The sequence below is a fragment of the Pelodiscus sinensis genome, chromosome 8 (genome assembly GCF_052426305.1).
Source record: "Pelodiscus sinensis isolate ZL-2025 chromosome 8, ASM5242630v1, whole genome shotgun sequence".
Taxonomy (NCBI): domain Eukaryota; kingdom Metazoa; phylum Chordata; order Testudines; family Trionychidae; genus Pelodiscus; species Pelodiscus sinensis.
Window position 1 is genome coordinate 40,905,624 of NC_143059.1, and position 20,526 is coordinate 40,926,149.

A 20,526-nucleotide genomic window follows, 5' to 3' on the forward strand; every position below is an offset into this window, starting at 1 on the left:
TCCGCAAATGCTTTTAACAGAAAACTTTTCCGTTAAAAGCATTTGCGGGAAAACTTGCCAGTCTAGACACAGCCTACTACTACCCTTCTCCCCAGGCCCTGCAGTTGGCGGCTCCAGCCGTACTCGATGGAAACCACTTCAAGAACAGCACCCCCCAAGGGCCACAGCTGCACCACGGCCCGCTCGTTGCAGGCAGCTTCCTGACCCGGGCCGCCTTGCCTCGCTCTGCGCCCGCCCTGCTCCCTTTCGTGCCTCCGCAGTGGCCGGCCCGGCTCGGCTCAGGGTTCGAGTCGCGCCCATTCCCCTGCGCGCGCCCCGGGCCTCGACTGCGCCCGGGAGTCTCCCCTGGGGTCTCTCTCCCCCGCCTACGGGCGGCCGGGGCGCTCCCTGCGTGAAGCGCCGAGGGAGCCGGGCCCTGCGCCTCTACCCCCGGCCCTCTCCTGTCCCAGCCCCGGTTTCCGGCCGGGCCTTTCACGGGGAAGGACGCTGCTGGGAACCGGCCCGCGCCTCTCGCTCGGCGGGGGCTGGAGGCGCCCAACCACCGGCCGGTTCGCGTGCAGGAAGCGCGGCCCTGCCCATCCCGGGGCGCTGACCGAGCCGGCAGCCATGGTCCCGGCCCAGCTCCTGCGCTCTCAGGCCGTGAGTCAGAGGCAGGGAGCCACCGACCGCTCCCGGGGGGAGGGGGAGGCGAGTAGCCCGCAGGCCCGAGAGAAGGGAAGGGCGGGCCCGGGGGCAGGCCCGCAGTAGGCCCGGTGGGAGGGGGGCTGTGTTAATGCCAACGCGACAGGTGCAAAGTCCTCCTGCAGGCGGGAGTGGGAGTAAATAACACCGGGAACGCGCGGGCCGAGGTGTTCTTGGGGCGCTGCCCCTGCTCTCTCCGCTCTGCCATCGCCTGTGAAACGCAGAGGAGACTCCGCGTTGTTTTGAGCAAGGGCTTTTGTTTTGTCAGTGATTCCTGACCACTATCCTAGAGATGTTACATTTGGGTTATTTTAGCAATCGAGTAGTCGAAACCCGCTAGGTCCTGGCTCACACAGGGATCAAATCCTGCTGCAGTTCTGCAATTTAAAAGACAGTAGGAGTCAGGCAGGCTGCTCCCTGCCTCCTACTGCGTTTGAAATTGCAGAGCCACAGCAGGGTTTGGTCCCTGACACATTCGGACTGAGTGGGGCTGCCTGCCTGGCTCCTAAATTTAGTAGGAACCAGGTGGGCATTCCAGATCAGTCCCTGCTCATGCCAGGGACCAAACCCTGTTATGGCTCTGTAATTTAAAATGGAGTAGGAGGCTGCCTTCCTCCTCCCACCTTTTAAATTGTAGAGCCGCAGTGGGGTTTGGTCCTGGTGCTAGCTAGGACTGAGCAGGGCTGCCTAGGCAGCCAGCTGCTTTTGAGCAGCAGCCCCTGGCTGTGGGGGGTCCCAAGTTTCTACTCGGCCCCCTCAGTCAGGGTTGGCTTCTGCGGGAGAGGCCACCCCTGCCCCCCTCCCTCTGATAGAGGCTGGGGGAGAGGGTGAGTAGTGGACTGGACCACCCAATAAGATTAAGTTTATTGGGTAGTCAACTAATCGACTGCTCTCTTACATCCCTATGCTAGTCTTGGCAAATTTTCAATGTTTCTCTTCTCTGTGGTGCCAAACAAATCTCTGTCCTTAGTCTTTTGGTCTCTGTTATTTTATTTTGATTTTTTTTCTTTTGTCTCTGTCATCTGAGAACTGTACTTAGCAAAATAAAGTTGAAAATAGTTTTAATAAGTTAACATCATTGCTTTTTGCCCATCCCGCCAATATACCTTCACTACTGTGTAAATGGTTCTGATCTCTTCTCCATCTTGGGTGAAAGTAGTTCTGCTTCAATGCCTGGTGTGCTCTGATGAAGTTGCTAGTGGTGGTACTGTTGCTACTAGTGATTTGTGTGTCATGTGTATAGACCAACCATCCTGTTAATTAAGCTGAGCCAAAAAGTTGGACTGATTTAAGTATTCACAGTTTAATTTGGTAAGAAACCATAATTGGAGTCACTTATTTTAATTTTTGCTGTGTTTTGTTTCTTTCCTTTAAAAAAAAATAATCATGCTCTGTGGTATGAAAAGCTACTTGTTGGTCAGTAAATTAGATGAATTTTAGGTTCTTCATTTTTCCATTTCAGGAAAAAAGTATTTACTAGACTCTAATTGTTCACTAAATATTCACAGTATTAATGGCACTATTAAAATAATAGAATATCATTTATTTTAATATTTTGGATGTTTTCCATTAGACACGTGAAGATTTTAACTGGTTAACCAGTAAACATCTTACCGGCATGCTTACTGGGGTAATTAGTTACCTGGTGCCCAGCTGGGCTGGAACAGCCCCCTCTCAAGGCATGGTGTGGGGGGCCCTGTCCAGTCTGGCCTTGCAAGCCTCTGAGCCATGCGGGGAGGAGGCACTTCAGCCCGGCCAAGCACTGATTAACTAGTTATCCTGGTAAGCGTGGTGTGCAGATAACCGGTTAAACTTATAGTTTCACTGGTTTACAATTTACATAGGATTTTACATTCCTTTTTTCTATATTTTCAAATAGCAATTTACAACAATTAATTGAATTACAACACAATACAAAGTGTACAGTGCTTGCTTTATATTATTTTTATTACAAACATTTTCATTGTAAACATTTTCAGTATAATACTGAAAATAGTATTTTTTGACTCACCTTATAAAAGTGCTATAGCGCAATCTCTACATCATGAAAGTTTACAAATGTAGTGCTTTTTTATATATAACTGCACTCGAAAGTAAAAAAAGTAACATTTAGAGCATACACGTCCACCCAGTCCTACTTTTTGTTCAGAGGTCATTAAGAATAGTCATTTCCAATCTTTTTATACCACGGACCGGCAAACCCATTCATAAGCTTTTGGCAGACTGTTTTCTTTGCATATTCATTATGGTAATTAATTTTAAGAGGTCATACATTACATCACATCTGTATGCACACAGTACATGTGCAAGGGATCAGTTTGCAGATATCTACAACACTTAAAAAAAATCCACAGAATTCCCCTCTGGCTGCTGGGGTGGGAGGGAAGGGGACACCTACAGGGTCAGGGGGCATGTGGGGCACCCTATGTAGCATCTGAAATTTTGTCAGGGGCATAGGAGCTGGTGCCCCCAAGTGTTACCACCAGTCACCTCTGCCCTCCCCCCACTCCTGCCCCTTGGGGTGGGACAGCTACCCTTGTATCTTCCCCATCTCCTTCTGTCCACCCCTGTCATAAGAACATATAAGAACATAAGAACGGCCGTACTGGGTCAGACAAAAGGTCCATCTAGCCCAGTATCCTGTCTACCGACAGTGGCCAGCACCAGGTGCCCCAGAGAGGGTGGACCGAAGACAATGAGCAAGCGATTTGTCTCCTGCCATCCCTCTCCAGCCTCTGACAAACAGAGGCCAAGGACACCATTTTATCCCCTGGCTAATAGCCTTTTATGGACCTAACCTCCATGAAATTATCTAGCTTCTCTTTAAACTCTATTATAGTCCTAGCCTTCACAGCCTCCTCTGGCAAGGAGTTCCACAGGTTGACTACACGCTGTGTGAAGAAGAACTTTCTTTTATTAGTTTTAAACCTGCTACCCATTAATTTCATTTGGTGTCCTCTAGTTCTTCTATTTAGGGAACTAATAAATAACTTTTCTTTATCGGCCCTCTCCACACCACTCATGATTTTATAGACCTCTATCATATCCCCCCTCAGTCTCCTCTTTTCAAAACTGAAAAGTCCCAGTCGCTTTAACCTCTCCTCTTATGGGACCCGTTCCAAACCCCTAATCATTTTAGTTGCCCTTTTCTGAACCCTTTCCAAGGCCAAAATATCTTTTTTGAGGTGAGGAGACCACATCTGTACACAGTATTCAAGATGTGGGCGTACCATAGTTTTATACAGGGACAGTAAGATATTCTGGGTCTTATTTTCTATCCCTTTCTTAATAAATCCTAGCATTCTATTTGCCTTTTTGACTGCCGCTGCACACTGTGTGGAAGTTTTCAGAGAACTGTCCACGATAACTCCAAGATCTCTTTCCTGATTTGTCGTAGCCAAATTAGCCCCCATCATACTGTACGTATAATTGGGGTTATTTTTCCCGATGTGCATTACTTTACACTTATCCACATTAAATTTCATTTGCCATTTTGTTGCCCAATAACTCAGTTTGGCGAGATCTTCTTGGAGGCCCTCACAGTCTGCTTCTGTCTTGACTATCCTAAACAGTTTTGTATCATCTGCAAACTTTACTATCTCACTGCTTACCCCTTTCTCCAGATCATTTATGAATAAGTTGAAAAGGATTGGTCCCAGGACTGACCCTTGGGGTACACCACTAGTTACCCCTCTCCAATCTGAAAATTTACCATTTATTCCTACCCTTTGTTTCCTGTCTTTTAACCAGTTCTCAATCCAAGAAAGGACCTTCCCTCTTATCCCATGGCCATGTAATTTACACAAGAGCCTTTGGTGAGGGACCTTGTCAAAGGCTTTCTGAAAATCCAAGTATACTATATCTACTGGATCCCCCTTGTCCGCATGTTTGTTAACCCCTTCAAAGAACTCTAACAGATTAGTAAGACATGATTTCCCTTTACAGAAACCATGTTGACTTTTGTCCAATAAATTATGTTCTTCTACATGCTTCACAATTTTATTCTTCACTATTGTTTCTACTAATTTGCCCGGTACTGAAGTTAGACTTACCGGTCTGTAATTGCCAGGATCGCCTCTAGAGCCCTTTTTAAATATTGGTGTCACGTTGGCTACCTTCCAGTCATTAGGTACGGAAGCCGATTTAAAGGACAGGTTACAAACCACAGATAATAGCTCAGCAATTTCCCATTTGAGTTCTTTTAGAACCCTTGGATGAATGCCATCTGGTCCCGGAGATTTGTTAACATTACATTTGTCTATTTGTTCCAAAACCTCCTCTAATGACACTTCAATCCGGGACAGTTCCTCAGATTCATCACCCACAAAGGACGGTGCAGATTCAGGAATCTCCCCAATGTCCTCAGCCGTGAAGACTGTCCTGTCTCTCTCCCTTCCCCAGCCAGGCTACTCTTACTCCCACAGTCTTCCCTAGCCTCTTCTCCCCACATGCCCCCTTTCCCTCCCTGTGATCCTCCCCCACAGAGTTTACCTCCATTGCACCGCTGCTCCCATCCACCCCATAAGTTGCCCCTGAATTCCCCTAACCTCCCTTCAGTGCCTCATGCATCCCCCTCCTGCCCCAGACATCCGTTTCCTCTCACCCCCCCTTATATGCCCCTGCCCCTCTTCAGCCCCCTCCTGACCTTCCAGTGCTGGCTTCCCCCACCTTGCATACAGTGGGAGCTGGTGGCAGCTTCCCTGGGTAGGGATCGCAGCCAGCTCTGCTGGGAACAGCCCAGGGCCAAACCCTCCACCTGCAGTCCTGAGTGCGGGGGAGAACAGCAGGGTGGGGGGAGGGAGGCATGTCTCTTACCTGCCCCCCAAGCGCTACCTGTTCGGGGTATGGGGGCTGGGCTGGGTAGGACCCGAGTCAGGCTGAGGGCGCTGCCCTGGGAGAGGCTTCTGGGAAGCAGTGGGACTGGCCCTGGAGGAGATTCCCCCTCTCAGCTGTAGGCCGGGCTCTGGGGACCTTGCAATAGCCCCTGCCAAAGTACGGGGATCCGGCCTGGAAACTGGCCCCAGAGTCCCCGTGAGGAACAGCTGTGAATTGCTTCTTGCTTCTGGGCCTGAGCCAGCTTAGAAGTGCCATATGCTCCTGGCAGAATGGGAGGAGACTTTGCGTACTCCTCTGCCCCCGAGGCCTGATTGGCCTGGAGTTGGGGGAAGCATGCAAAGTTTCTTCCCACCACCAGGGTCATGGGCACCTTGGGAGGACAAAGACTTCATGCACTCCCCCACTGCCAGACCAATCATGGCCTGTGGGTGGGGAAGCAAGGAAGTATCCTGGCTCCATCCTTTCCGCCTGAGGCCCCAGCCCTTGTGGTGCAGTGTGGGTCAACTTCAAAAATTTCTAAAATGGCCCCTGGTAAAAAATTATTGCCCACCCTTGTGATAAGCATAAGGTTAATGGATAGTCGACTAGTAATGCGACTAATCGCTTCCCCCCTTGCTGCCTCTATCAGAGAAAAGCAGCAAGAGGGGAGAGCAGAAGCTGGTGCTGGGGGAGTCAGTTAGGGATGTTAAAATTAATCAGCTAATCAAATAGTCGATGGACTATCGAATAGTTGATGGAAGAGCCCATTGACTATTCAATTAGTTAATCTAAATTTAACATTCCTAATTAAGTCAAACAAGTTTGTTTACATTTATGGGAGGTACTGGCTGTCGTTACTATAAGTCAAGATAGGTTCCAAAAAACTGGACTTACAGCGAAACAACTTAAAACAGGGAATTATTTTCCCGCAGCTGACTTCCATTTGTGCAAATTTTTTTTTTGAGTGACTTAAGACTGGGAAAGGTTAGATTTATAATGCATCAGTTCCTACAAGCATCAGTGACTTTTAGTGTGGATTGGATGTAAACCTGGGCAACTTACAGTGGGGATGCCCTTTAATGCTACCTGATGCTTATATACAGCATGTTTCCATATTGATGACAGGTTCTGCTCAATAATTATCCAAAGCAGTGGGGAGTGCTGCATGATCATTTTCATAATTTAACTTAGATGCCACCAGCGGAAGTTTGATTTTCTTTTTTGGGACTCTATACTTTCCAAATTGGAGTGTTGCTATTTTAAGACTTCTAACAGCATTCTCTACAAGTTGTCCTGCTCAGATTCTGAAAGGCACTTCAGATTCTTAAACCTTGTGTCATACGCTGTAGCTATCATTAGAAATCTCATTAGGGATGTTAAATATCAGTTAATTTAATAGTTGAGTAACCTCATGAAATTTTAGCTGTTAGTTGACTATTCTATAGTCCCCAGGGATGGGGCTTGCAGCCACTGTATCAGAGGCAGCAGTGCAGGGTGCCAGGCAGGAGCTGGTCCATGAGGGGAGCCAATTTAAAAATCAGCTGCCCTTCTGGACTGGCTGCCTGTCGCCCAGTGCTGCTGCCTCTGTTAAAGAGGTAGCAGCATGGCGTGGCAGCAGCCCTTGGCTAAGAGGAGAGGAGAAATCTGAGCTCCTGGACCCGGCATGAGCCGGGTGGCCTGCCCATCTGGCTCCTAATATACTTTAAATGCAAAGCTGCTGCAGGAGTAGGTTCTGGACCCGGCGGGAGCCAGAACTCAGCCAGGCTTCTCGTCAGCCTGCAAAAAATATCAAGGGGAGGGGAAGGGAAATGCATGTAGTCTGTAGCATTAACCTATAAGCTTTTGCTTATTGGTTAATCGAATACACTATTATATCCCTCAATCTCATACTGGTACCCTTTTTGTGCTTTGTCAAATCTACAATGAAAATGTTCTTAAATTGAACAATGTGCTGGATTGTCATGTGAGATGGTGGCTATAACACAAAATATATGGCAGAATGTGGATAAAACCATGAAGCAGGAGACATACATAAACTATTCTTCCACAAGGAGTTGAGTCACAAATTTAATTAATACGTTTTTTAACAAGTTTCATCAGAATAGAAGCATGTCTTTTGGAATGGTAGGAGAAGCATGATGGAGCATACAAATGTTTAGCATATGTGGTACATAATCACCTTGCAACACTTGCCACAAAAGTGCCATGGGAACATTGTAAATAAAAAGAGGGAAGCATTATCTCCCATAATGTAAACAAACTTGTTTCTCTTAGCGATTGACTGAACAAAAAGTAGAACAGTTTGAATTTGTAGTTGTTAAAATGTTACATTGTTTTGTTTTTGAGTGCATTTATGGTAAAAAAAAAAATCTACATTTGTTAGTGTCATTTCCCAATAAAGGGTTTCACTACAATACTAGTAAATAGTGAAGTGAAAAATACTTTTTTTGATTTATCAGGTTTATAGTGCAAATACTTGTAATCACAAATAATATAAAGTGAGCACTGCTCACGTTATATTCTGTGTTGTAACTGAAATAAATATATTTGAGATGTAGAAAAACATCACAAAATATTTATTACAAATTTCAGTTGGTATTCTATTGTATAATAGCGCAATTAAAACAGATTAATTGTGATTAATTTTTTATTTGAGTTTAATTTATTTTAATTAATCATTTGAGTTAATTTCAATTAATTGACAACCTTAATAATAAAATAAACATATAGGCTGTGTCTACACTGTACCCCTTTTCCGGAAAAGGGATGCAGATGAGACAAATCAGAATTGCAAATGAAGCGGGGGATTTAAATATCCCCCACTTCATTTGTATAAACATGGCTGCTGCTTTTTTCCGGCTCAGGGCTTTGCCGGGATTTTTCAGAAAATAAACCCTTTTCTGAAAGGTCCCTTATTCCTCTTAAAATCAGGAATAAAGGATCTTTCGGAAAAGGGTTTATTTTCCGAAAGATCCCGTCTAGACTGGCGCTTCTCCGGCAAAGCCCCGAGCCGGAAAAAAGTGGCAGCCATGTTTATACAAATGAAGCGGGGGATATTCAAATCCCCCACTTCATTTGCAATTCCGACTTGTCTCATCTGCATCCCTTTTCCGGAAAAGGGGTGCAGTGTAGACACAGCCATAATGATATAATCTTGCAAAACTGCCATGAGACCAGTCCAGGCACAAAGCCCATGAAGATTAATAATAAAATTATTGATTATGTTGTACCTGTTTTGTAGGAAAAATATTTTTATAGCCCTAGGTAAGTAGAATTTTGGAAATTTTGATTGATACAAACTTTCTGCAAAGTAGAGCTGATCAGTATTTGGATGGGCGACTTTCCAAGATTAATCTAGCAGCATCTTAAAGACTAACAAAACATGTAGATGGTATCATGAGCTTTTATGGGTACAATCTACTTCTTCAGATGACCGGAGTATTAAAAATCTACAACCTAGAATAAATAGAGGAATCTGGATTTTTAATACTCCGGTCATCTGAAGAAGTGGACTGTACCCACGAAAGCTCATGATACCTTCTACATGTTTTGTTAGTCTAAGATGCTGCTAGACTATTCGTTGTTTTTTAAGTTTTTCAAGTTACAGACTAACTCGGCTATCCTCTGAAGCTTTCAAAGATTAGTACTTCATTTTTATGTCTAAGATGAAAATTGATACCCCAAGTACATCCTAGCATTGTACTAGTGCATTTCTTTAGTCTCAGGCATTGTCTATGCCACATTTTTTATACTGAGTGTCTTCTACTTGGGTAGTCCACCTGTAGGGTTGCCAGATGGTCTCCCAAAAAAATCGAACACACGGGCTAAAAATTTGTTGAGGGGAAAAAAAAAACCCACCCACACTGAACACAGATTCTGTGTGGCTACTACCAGGAGCCACTAAGCTGTGAACAAAGGAGGAGGCAGCAGAGCCTGCTCTGCAAAGCAGCTGCCTGCTACCCAAAGCAGAGAGAGGAAGACCCCGGGGCAATAAAATGGAAGAATGGGGGGACCATGGGTAGGAAGGTGACTCCCCCATAGCCAGGTCTTTGGGTGTCCCAGTGGGAAGAAGCAGAAATTCCACCCCAGTTAGTTTTGGCTGAGAGCCCATGGAAGGCGCCTAAACGCAACTACAAAGCACCTGCACGCGTCTCTCCTGGACTACAGCGCCACAAAGCGCTTGAACAGTGCTCAGGAGCAGGGACAGGGCTTCTCCTCCCCCCTCAAGGCATCACTCCTCCTCAGACGCAATCAGCTGAGGGCTCCCAGCTCCGAGTGCTCCCCGCCTCCCAGCCACACCCCCAACCCTCACCCAGCTTCTGCACACAACCAGATGCTCTCAGTGCCAATCGTGGCCCTGCCTCCCAGCCTCGGACTCCCTCTGGTTGTGTGCAGAAGCCGGGCGGGGGGAGTTGCTGGGACTCCCACCCACTCCCCTCGCCCACACCCCCGCCAGGCTTTTGTATGCTACCACAGGCTCCCAGCGCCGATCACGGCCCCACCTCCCAGCCACTCCCTCCTGCCCCCACAAGGCTTCTGTCCAGCGCCCAGCCAGAAAAACAGAAAATACTAGACATTGCACATGTCCGATATTTTCTGAATTTTTTTTACCAGACAGAGGGTGCAAAAACCAGACTGTCCGGTAAAATACCAGTCACCTGGCAACCCTATCCACCTGTTTTAGCAATGTGTGAGTTGCTAGTATAGACATATCACCCGTGTTTTAAGAGTGGCTGTCTAACTCTGCTCTTGGCCCTACATAGAAAGAGTTTTAGAGGGAGGCCTGGAAGTGGCCGAGCCTTCTCCAGTTGAATGTAATCTTGAGTGCATCTATATTGATCATGTAGGTGAGTGGCTTGAAAAATGGCAGTGTCTGTTCAGCACAATCTACCTCTGAAAAAATGGTATAGAGCACTGGTAACCAAATCTCATTGATTCAGGAGTCAAATTAACAATAAGCATTGCCAACTGTGAATACGTTGTTTCATTTACTATATATTCAAAAATATAATGTTTCAATATCATGTGTTTCCAAGGTGCAGGAAATATATTAAAGAGCCTCTTGGGACTTCAGAGCCTCAGTCTGAGTGTCACTGGTTTAGAGCTTTGTTGGACTTTACTAGAAAGATTTACTGCATCATTGCAGCTTCTGTGCTAGCACACACTGACTACATTGACACCACAACAATGTAGAATAGCTCTGTAGTCTATTTGATTGATAGTAAGTTTCTTGGGGAGTTTCCTGAAGTACATAAAGGACAGCGATAATAATGGTTAAATAGAAAATCCATACAGGTGCATGCACCTCTTCGGTATATGTAGTTTACTTGGAGTTGATACAACTATGCCTCAGCAATCTCTTTTATGTTTCTGAAATCGAGAATACAATTGGGTTTTTAGTGATGGAAGAACAGCAAGTTTATTCCATTGATGTTCTGTATTACTAATTGAATCCTCATATCCAAGAGTGGAAAGGGAATCCAAATCTTTCCCCAACAACCAAATAACAAAATTAAAGTAAAAATAAGTCTGTTTTTTTGTTTTACTTAATTTTAATGGGCATTACTATACTAGACAGTGGTATTCGTCATAATCGTATTTGGTCCACAAGCTTTCAAGTAGCTTGGCAAGAATGTGTAGAGGATGCTATTGTCTCTCTAGCATATTTACATGTGTCAGGATGTAGCCACTGTAGATACACTATTGTAACATTCACATAGTATTGTTGGCAGTCAGAAATGTGTTTTTCCAACTGTCAGTAGTTAGGTCACTGTCTGTTTTTATCAGATACTGAACTAGAAACCATTACCTATACCACTGAGCTTCAGATTGGGTTATTGCAATGTAGTATGGTATGGTATGTGAGGCTACTCTTGAATGTACCTTGGAAGCTATAGCTAGTGCAGGATGTGACTTTCTGTTTGTTTATGAATTCCGCTGCTATTGTTACTGTTTGTGGGCATTATAGTAGCAGTAGGGGCTAAGCAAGTACATGGTCACATTGTGCTAGGCACTGTACAGAGTAATAGAGAAGCTCGCTCTTTGGAGTAGGAGCCAGCAATGTAAATAAAAAAGACAAAGAAAGGATAGCAGAAGGGAAATAACTTAGAGTGATTTGCAAATATCATAACTTAGTGCTATGATTGGGAGTATATCATACCTATTTTCCAAAGCTTGTGCTAAACCTACCGTGTGCTGCTTAGTGCGATCAAGATTCTAATTTTGATTTACTATACAGTTAGGTCCTGGTTACATATGGGATTGTCCCAGCAAAAATGCCACAATTGATTCAGAGCTTTTAGCATTTGGAGACTGGAAAAGTGTTGACTCTGACTTTTGATTCCCCTGTAGGTTCAGTGGAATTAAGTTTGTTAACCTTAAAGGCAAAATATTAGGATTTCTTGTTTTCTCAGGTGTTTGTCTGAGGATAATTGTTGTGGAAATGTAGGAATCTCCAGACTGACCAAATAGTCATCTACTGCATTATTATGTCTTTGACAGTGAGCAGTGCTCACTAACATGTTGTACTCTTACTGCCCATGTAGATTCTGCTGGCGTGAATTAAAAAATACCTAGTTTGTGTTGATTGATGTAATTCCATTTTGCAGGTATCTAGCTTGCAGTGATGTAGACTTGAAACTGGAATCCACAGAAGTTAGTATCAACTATAGGTAGGGCAATTAGGCTACATCTACACTGGCATGATCTTGTGCAAAAACTCTTTAGTGCAAGAGTTCTTGCGTTAAAGTAGTTGCGCAAGAAAGCGTCTACAGTGGCATGTGCTTTTGTGCAAGAGATGTGCTTTTGCGCAAGAGCGTCCTTGCTAGTGTAGACACTCTCTTGTGCAAGAAAGCTCTGATGGCCATTTTAACCATAGGGCTTTGCACAAGAAATTCATGGTGCCTGTCTACAGTGGCTTCTTGCGCAAGAACAGTTGCGCAAAAAGTCTTATTCCTGAGTGGGAGCATCAGAGTTCTGGCACAAGAAGCCCTGATTTCAGGTTAAATAAATATCCATCAGGGATGATCTAGCTATAGTTGGTTCTAACTCAGTGCATAGGGATGAATTAGATGATCATGCAATGTCTCTTCCAGTACAACATTTCTAAGATTCTAATCATGTTGCGTTACAATAATTTTCCTTTATTTCTTTATTATTTCCAGGTACATGGCCGGGGAGGTTATGATTCTGATTTTAGTGATGATGAAAGCGGAGAGAAATTTAACCAAAGAAATAAAAGGTAATGTATTATAATGCCAACATTGTACATTGCATTTCTTGAGTGCAAATGACTATATGTTAGGGATGTAAAATAATCATTTAAAAATGTAACTGTGTAACCGCTAAAAATCCTAGCAGTTATACATGCTGTGGACTCTGCAGCATAAAACTTAAGTAAGCTTTATACTGCAGAACCCACAACAAAGCCTCCCTGGGAGCAGGACCAGCAGCCCCTGCTGACCTCACTTCTAGGGTTATACTGCAAGCCTGCACCAAAGCCGCCTCTCCAGGAGCAGGGCAGAGAGCTATTGTATAACAGGAGGTGGGGCGTGGTGGGTTCACCATGGACAGGGGCTGCTCTTCCTGGCCGGCTGGAGCTGTCCCTGCTGTTTGTGGCAGGTGGGGAGCCACTCCAGCCCCTGCCAGTTAACCATTTACCTCCCTTATTTGTGTGGTCTGTCTATAACTATCTATCTATAATCAAGACCCCTTTTTTAAAACTCTGACATAGCGATGCTATTCATGAAAAATAAAAATATCCATATGATTCCTAAGCTGCTGCTTCTTCAGACCTGTCAGAGCATGTTGTCTCAAAGGAGCAACTGAGAAAGATCAGTTCTGCCACATCCATCTGGTGTCTATGTGCCTCTCATTTCTCACAGCTGAGTGCTTGTTTTTCCAAGTAGCATCAAGGGTTGGGTTTTGGCTGCTCTGTTCAATTTCCTATTACTTTGTTACCACCCACCAGGACTTGTGGAGCTGCAAAGAGAGAGATCAAAATGGCCAAGGCCATGTGGCAACAGGCTTTGTAGGACTAAAACACCTAACTCATGGAAAGGAAACACTAACACTGCTTGATTGTTATTTAATTTCTTCCAGCCTGTTCTCTCTGCTAAGCCTGGCTTCAAAAGACCAATGAATTGGATCAGTTAACTTGTATTTAGCCATTAAGATGTTTGTTTAAGCTCAGTCTTCTTAGTTTTAGTTAGTGGTTCCTATGCTTTGTGACCCTGAACTTTGCTGTTTGAGCATCTTCTTTTATTGAGAAGTTTTTTTCTCGCTGTGGCACTGTGCTTACCTGGCAGGTCATTCCTAGTACAGGCAGTCCCCGAGTTACGTGGATCCAACTTATGTCGGATCCGCACTTACGAACGGGGCTTTCTCGCCCTGGAGCTCGCAGGCAGCGGGACTGCCCAGAGTGCAGCGGTCCCGCCACCTCGACCTCCGGGGCGAGAAAAGCTGCTCTGGGTGCCCCTGGTCTGCTGGGGACCGTCTCCAGCAGACAAGGGATACCCGGAGCAAAGCCGGGAAGGTGGAGGTGCAGGACTCCGCCGCCGCTGCGGCTTTGCTCCCGGTGTCCCTGGTCTGCTGGAGACGGTCCCCAGCAGACCAGAGGCACCAGGAGCAAAGCGGCAGCGGCAGTGGAGTCCCGCGTCTCTGAGGCTTTGCCAGAGCAAAGCCTCAGAGGCGCGGCACTACGCCGCCGCTGCCGCTTTGCTCCGGGTGTCCCTGGTCTGCTGGGGACCGTCTCCAGCAGACCAGGGACACCCGGAGCAAAGCCGGGGAGGCGGAGGGGTCCCGCGCCTCTGAGGCTTTGCTGTGGCAAAGCCGGGGAGGCACGGGACTCCGCCGCTGCTGCCGCTTTGCTCCCGGTGCCTCTGGTCTGCTGGGGACCGTCTCCAGCAGACCAGGGACACCTGGAGCAAAGCCTGGGAGGCGGAGGGGTCCCGTGCCTCTGAGGCTTTGCCAGAGCAAAGCCTCAGAGGTGTGGCACCCCGCCCCTGCGGCTTTGCTTCCCGTGTCCCTGGTCTGCTGGGGGGGGGGGGGCGCAGCTAGTGGCCCCCCCCCCAGCAGACCAGGGAGACGTGGAGCAAAGCCCCAGGCCTGTGGTAGAGCAGGTGGGGCGCTGCCGGCTGGTCCCGCAGCACCGCTCCTTGGCGCTACTGGACCAACCCGGCAGCACCCCAGCTGCTCTGCCCCAGGAGTCCTGATTCAGCCGCTGCTGATCAGTTTCAGCAGCAGCTGAATCAGGACACCTGGGGGAGAGCAGCTGGGGTGCTGCTGGGTTGGTCCAGTAGCGCCGAGGAGCGGCGGCACTACTGGACCAACCCAGCAGCACCCCAGCTGCTCTGCCCCAGGCGTCCCCAAGTCAGCCGCTGCTGAAACCGACCAGTGGCTGACTACAGGAAGCCCCTGCCCGGGGCTTCCTGGAATCAGCCGCTGATCAGTTTCAGCAGCGGCTGAATCTGGACGCCAGTTCCGACTTACATACAGATTCAACTTAAGAACAAACCTACAGTCCCTATCTTGTACGTAACCCGGGGGCTGCCTGTACTACAGGTTTGTTCTGAATTGATTCAGGAATTATTTTTATTCAAAGATCTGTTTCTGTGATTCTTCCCTTCCTCTTCTGTCAGGCTCCATTCCAGTCAGGTTTTCTGGGAGCCTTTTATGTTTTCTGTAGTAGAAATAAAGAGAAAGTGTTTTGTAGTGTCTGACTGTATTTTGTATTTGGCCTTTAAGGTGCTTTAACCATTAAAAAAGTAGGTGTTTTTTCTCTTTAGAATTTTTAGTATTCTATTAAAATATTGACTTTTTAGTTCAGTTTTAATTTGTTTTTCCATGTGCCACTATGTATTATATTGTTCTAGTTGTAAGATGAAATATTAAACATTGAGAGCTGTTTCAAAGAAATCATCTTCCCTACCCTTTGTTCTGGCACACTCTGTTTGTCTCCTGGAAGTGCTCCCATGAGGGTTTGCTGCATATGTATACTTTCTTTCATTGATTCATGATAAAGCTCATTCTCAGTTTGGGAAAAACAGAGAGACTCCTTTATGGCATGCCTCTGCAGAGCTCCAGTGCAGGAGTTGTATGTATGGTCATGTGGCCTTTTTGAGCAGTCGGTGTGCTTAGTCCTCTCAAGTCCCACAGTCCTTAGATTGACAATAAAAATACTTCTTTATGGGTCTCTGATTATCTCTCTGCCTGCCTCCATGGAGCTAGACTTTCCCTTTTTACCTGAAGTGTTACACAAATCTCTATATGCTTTAAAATACTGGTGAGTTGGTGAGTTAAGTTTAGTCTAAAAAGCTTGTTTTATTTGGTTTTGTTGAATTTTTGATATTTTTAGCTTGCCCTGGAACAGTTGTTGGTGTGGACAGTACAGTGCTTCAACTAGCAGTACCCCTCAGAGAGATCAGCGCTCATTAATCCAATATAGTGGAGCTCTGTGGGGGCAATACCATGAAGGGAAGAAAAAAGGGCTTACCAAACAGAAACTCTTGTTCTTTGAACATATCGTCTTTGGATCCCAGATCTATCTGGGGCTGTTGAGATAGAGAAAAACTGAGGGATTGTTAGATGAGAATGAGATATTTCTGTCCTTTCCCTGCATAATATAGAGTGTGAAGGAACTTAGCACAATCTTATCTTTTAGCAACTGCTCCAACAGGTTCCATATCTGGTTGTCTACCTACATGATCCTTGCAGTGTGTGTGTGTAGAATGACAGGATTGTCAGACAAGAGATACTGATGTAAGCAACTCTATAGTACATATACAAGCACACTGCCATCAGCATTGCATGTCTTCAGAAGATGTATTCTAGTGGGCTACATCTAGACTGGCATGATTTTCCAGAAATGCTTTTCCGGAACAGAGCGTCTAGATTGGCATGGACGCTTTTTCGCAAAAGCACTTTTTGTGGAAAAGCGTCCGTGGCCAATCTAGACGCGCTTTTGCGCAAAAAAGCCCCGATCGCCATTTTGCACAAAAGGGACTTTTGCCCAAACGGGAGCAGCATAGTATTTCCGCAAAAAGCACTGATTTCTTACAGTAGGAAGTCAGTGCTTTTGTGGAAATTCAAGCGGCCAGTGTAGACAGCTGGCAAGTTTTTCCGGAAAAGCGGCTGATTTTCCGGAAAAACTGGCCAGTCTAGACACAGCCGTGGTGTATATACACCAATGCAGTATGGTAGTGTATAGACTTACCCTAACAAGAGGCAAGTCTAATAGCAACCTTTTCCTTATAGCAGGGGTCAGCAACCTTCTGAAGTGGTGTGCCGAGATTTAACTTACTTACTTCTATTTTTTAAAGTCAATAATAGTCCTACTTACAGCAGCTTCATTAATAAATAATTTAAGATGCAGATCTTACCATTTAGTGTGATCCTTGGCTTTGCTTTGCCTTGCTGAGTCCTCTGGTCTTGGTATCTTAGTTGGATACTTCAAGCAGCATACAAGCCTCTGAGTCTGGGTTTGACAGCCTACAGCAGTGGTCCCCAACCTTTTCAGGTTGTCGGGTGCCGGGTGCGTGGCCGTTCGCCCGCCGGGCGCCAGGGGGCGGGGATACTTGCCCGCCCGGGGGCGGCCCCCCCAGCCGCATGCCTGGGGCTGGGGGCCCCCCCCATAGCCACGCGCCCGGGGCTGGCGCTCCCCCCGTAAGCGCCGCACGCCCGGGGGCGGGGCCAAGGCCGGGGCTGGCGCCAGGGCACGCACGGTGCCCCTGGGGGCGGGGCCAAGGCTGGGGCCGGCGCCGGGGCCAGGGCACGCACGGCGCCCCCGGGGGCGGGGCCAAGGCCAGCGCCGGAGCCGGCAAGGGCATGCGCAGTGCCCCCGGGGGCGGGGCCAAGGCCATGGCCGTCGCCGGGGCCAGGGCACGCGCAGCGCACCCGGGTTGGGGACCACGGCTCTGCGGGCGCATGTAAAGAGCCCGGCGGGCGCCATGGCGCCCGCGGGCACCGGGTTGGGGACCACGGACCTACGGCATGCCAGAGCGGCCACCCGAGCAGCCACTCCCCAATGCAGCCGCAGCCCATCCCCATCTCTAAGTCACCTGTCCTCCTGCGGCTCCAATCCCTGGTGGCTGCAACCTGCCCGTCTGTGGCTTCAAACTCCTCCTCCCTCTCGCCCTCCCCCCTCCCCCGGCAGCAACCCACCCTCAGCTTCAGCCCTCTGGCAGCAACCCATCTGGCTGAAGCTTCAACACCCCCAGTTCCCAGCCTGTCTGGCAATGGCTTCAACACTGTCCTGGCAGCAACCCTCATGCCCAAGTTTTCAACACCTCTGGTCCTCAACCTGACTGGCCACGGCTTCAACATGATGTGGCAGCAGCCCACCCACCATGTGTTCTAGGCCTGAAATGCCAGAGGCAGCTGCCCCATAATGCAGGCTCAGCCCCCAACATGGCCTTAGCTGCAAGAGCAGCTGCCTGAGCAACCATTCCCCAACGTGGCCCCAGGCCATCTACATTCCCATCCCTGCCGACAGGTGCAGCCATGACACTCCCCTTCCAGAAGCAGGAGGAAAGTGAGTGCTGCTGCATAGGTGGGCAGACTTAGATTAGGATTTTTTGTGTATCACCGTGTGGGCTCGCATGTTGAGGGAACAATGGTATAGGCTCCTGGCTGCACAGGGGAGGAGGGGTTGGGCTGAGTTCCTGCCTCGCATGCCAATGAAAATCAGTTTGTGTTCCCCTGCCTTATAGCATTTAAGCTGCTGACTTCCCAAGATGACTTTAGCGTTCTAGAACATATTGCATGTGAAAATTTTTTGAATGATTAATTCCTCGCTTTTTTCCCTAGTAATGAAGATGCCCTTCTCACAAAACCATTCCAGAAAGCAAAACAGGTCAAGGTGGCTCACAGACAAATTGCAGCAGAAGAATTGGATAGGTAAGAGTCAGTTTTATCAGAGATTTTTGTATTTAAACTGAACTGTTACTCAAACATTTTTATTTTTTAATAGGGAAGAAGCAAGAAATAGGAGATTTCATTTGATAGCCATGGATGCTGTATCCTTTGATACATTCTCATTGTCGGCTTTTCAACTTTTCTTTCATTTGGGGAGACATGTTCCTATCGGGGATACATTCAGGGGAGTCTGCTTGTTGCCTGGGGAAGATCTGTGCATCAGTGGATACTAAGCATTGTTTCAGATCATCTGTCCACCAGTGATAACTAGGTATTTGAGATCTGCCTAACTTCCCTAGTTATGCTTAGTATTTAAGCTGTAACTCCATGTTCCATATCTCAGACTAAATTGTTACATGTATGGTGTTAGTTCAAGGCATTTTGATTGCACTAGAGTCAATGTACAGACTGTCACAATGACCAAAGTCTTGCCATGATGCATGATGTAATTCAAATAGTCCTGTGTAAGAGCTTAGCGTCTATCTAGTATCTTGGTAGCTGAATTAATTTTCTACCTGATATAGCCATGATTATACATTATTTGGAAACAGTATAATTTCTATTTTTTAAGTTGTGTTGGGATTCATATGGGTATATTTTGTGAACTTGTGGCAATCCACTTGTGGAACATGGAAGCATTTGGCGATGCCCCATTTTGTTGCAATAGAGAGAAATTGTCATTTGTTCTTCTTTACTCAGACTTATTCTTTAGCTTCTCTGAGTGGATTTTGGCCTTATCATTAACTTTTTCTAAAGCACAGCTAGGTCTTCATTTTTAAGAAGTGTTCTTACTTTGTCATGTCTCTCACAAAAATCTGAGTACAGACAGTGCCATGAACCAAAGGCATATTTACACATTGTTTTTATATTTTGATGGAATTGGGAGCCCCTTTTATTACTATATTGTAGTGTGGCAAGGGCCCCTCTTTCCCAAGCCATTGCTTTGGCTAGCAGCTTGCCCCCTTCTCCAGGGTTGTGGTATGCAGCAGGTTTCTGGGGTAGGAAGCCCAGCCACTCCTTCTGGGATTCCCTCCCCTGCTGTTTCTGCTCTAAAGCTGTTAGGGTTTACTTTCAAACACTTGCTTTCTTGCTCTCTGTTTCTCCTCTACCTCTCCTTCCCACCTTCTAACTGGGGAGGCTTTTAAAGGCCTCCAGTAGACCTGAAGTGGAGTCAGCTGGCCCCAATCTGCCTGGGTCAGCTCCCTACCAGCTGCTTCTAATTGTCCTGCCCCCTCTGCTTCTATGCTGCAGACCTTTTACCCTTTTTGGGTTGCCTTTCTCCCATTTTGTAGCAGTCCTCTGGCCTGATGCTGCCACACATCCCCTCCCCTGCTCAACACCATGGGGTTGGGCTACTTGAGCCGGAAAAAGGTGTACCCTCAACAAGCCAACTGCATTCCTGTCCTGGACTCCTGATCTGTGTTGCACACGGAAGTGGAAGGGCTGCAGGGACAGGAACCACCTGGTTATTCTTGCATTCCTGTCCTTGTTTCCGTGCATCCTCTGCAGGGGTACATGGTCAATGACAAGGGTAAACTTTTGCCTTAGGAGGTAGTAGCATAGTTTTTCCATGGCCCAATTTACTGCTAGGTACTCCCTCTTCACCACAGCACAGTTTTGTTCCCTTGGCAGGAGCTTCCTATTGAGATACAAGACTGGATGTTTTTCCTCCCTGACCATTTGTGACAACAACCCTCCCCCCCCCCCCCAACCCTGCTCTAAGACATTTGTCTTCAAGATAAACTCCTTTTTAAAGTCAGGGGCTTCAGATCAGTAAAAGCTTCTTCTGCCTCAGTAATCCATTTTACAATGTTTGGGCTGTTGGCTCTAGTCAGGTTGGTCAGGGGATATGCCCTGGAAGTGAAGTGGGGAATAAACCTGCAGTAATATCCAACCAGTCCAAGGAATGCCCTGACCTTCTTTCTGGCTGGCAAGGGCCAATTTTGTATTGCTTCTACTTTGTTGAATTGGGGCTTCACTACATCCCTTCCCACAATATTCCCAAAGTATTTAGTTTCGGCTAGCTCGATTGCACGCTTAGTGGGGTTTGCCGTAAACCCAGCTCTCCTTAGGATATCCAACACAACCTCCACTTTCTCTAGGTGTGTATCCCAATCT

At 46.9% G+C, this 20,526-nt stretch overlaps 1 protein-coding gene across 1 annotated transcript in view; it reads left to right on the forward strand.

The window, feature by feature from the left end:
- Positions 1–262: 262 nt before the first annotated feature.
- Positions 263–20,526, forward strand: part of LOC102462381 (protein FRA10AC1 homolog) — a 94,618-nt gene continuing 74,354 nt past the window's right edge. The window contains exons 1-4 of the mRNA XM_075935153.2: positions 263–639; positions 12,660–12,736; positions 18,301–18,390; positions 18,464–18,509. Coding sequence (XP_075791268.1) covers positions 607–639; positions 12,660–12,736; positions 18,301–18,390; positions 18,464–18,509 — 246 coding nt within the window. The 5' untranslated portion in view covers positions 263–606. The remainder of the gene's footprint in view (positions 640–12,659; positions 12,737–18,300; positions 18,391–18,463; positions 18,510–20,526) is intronic.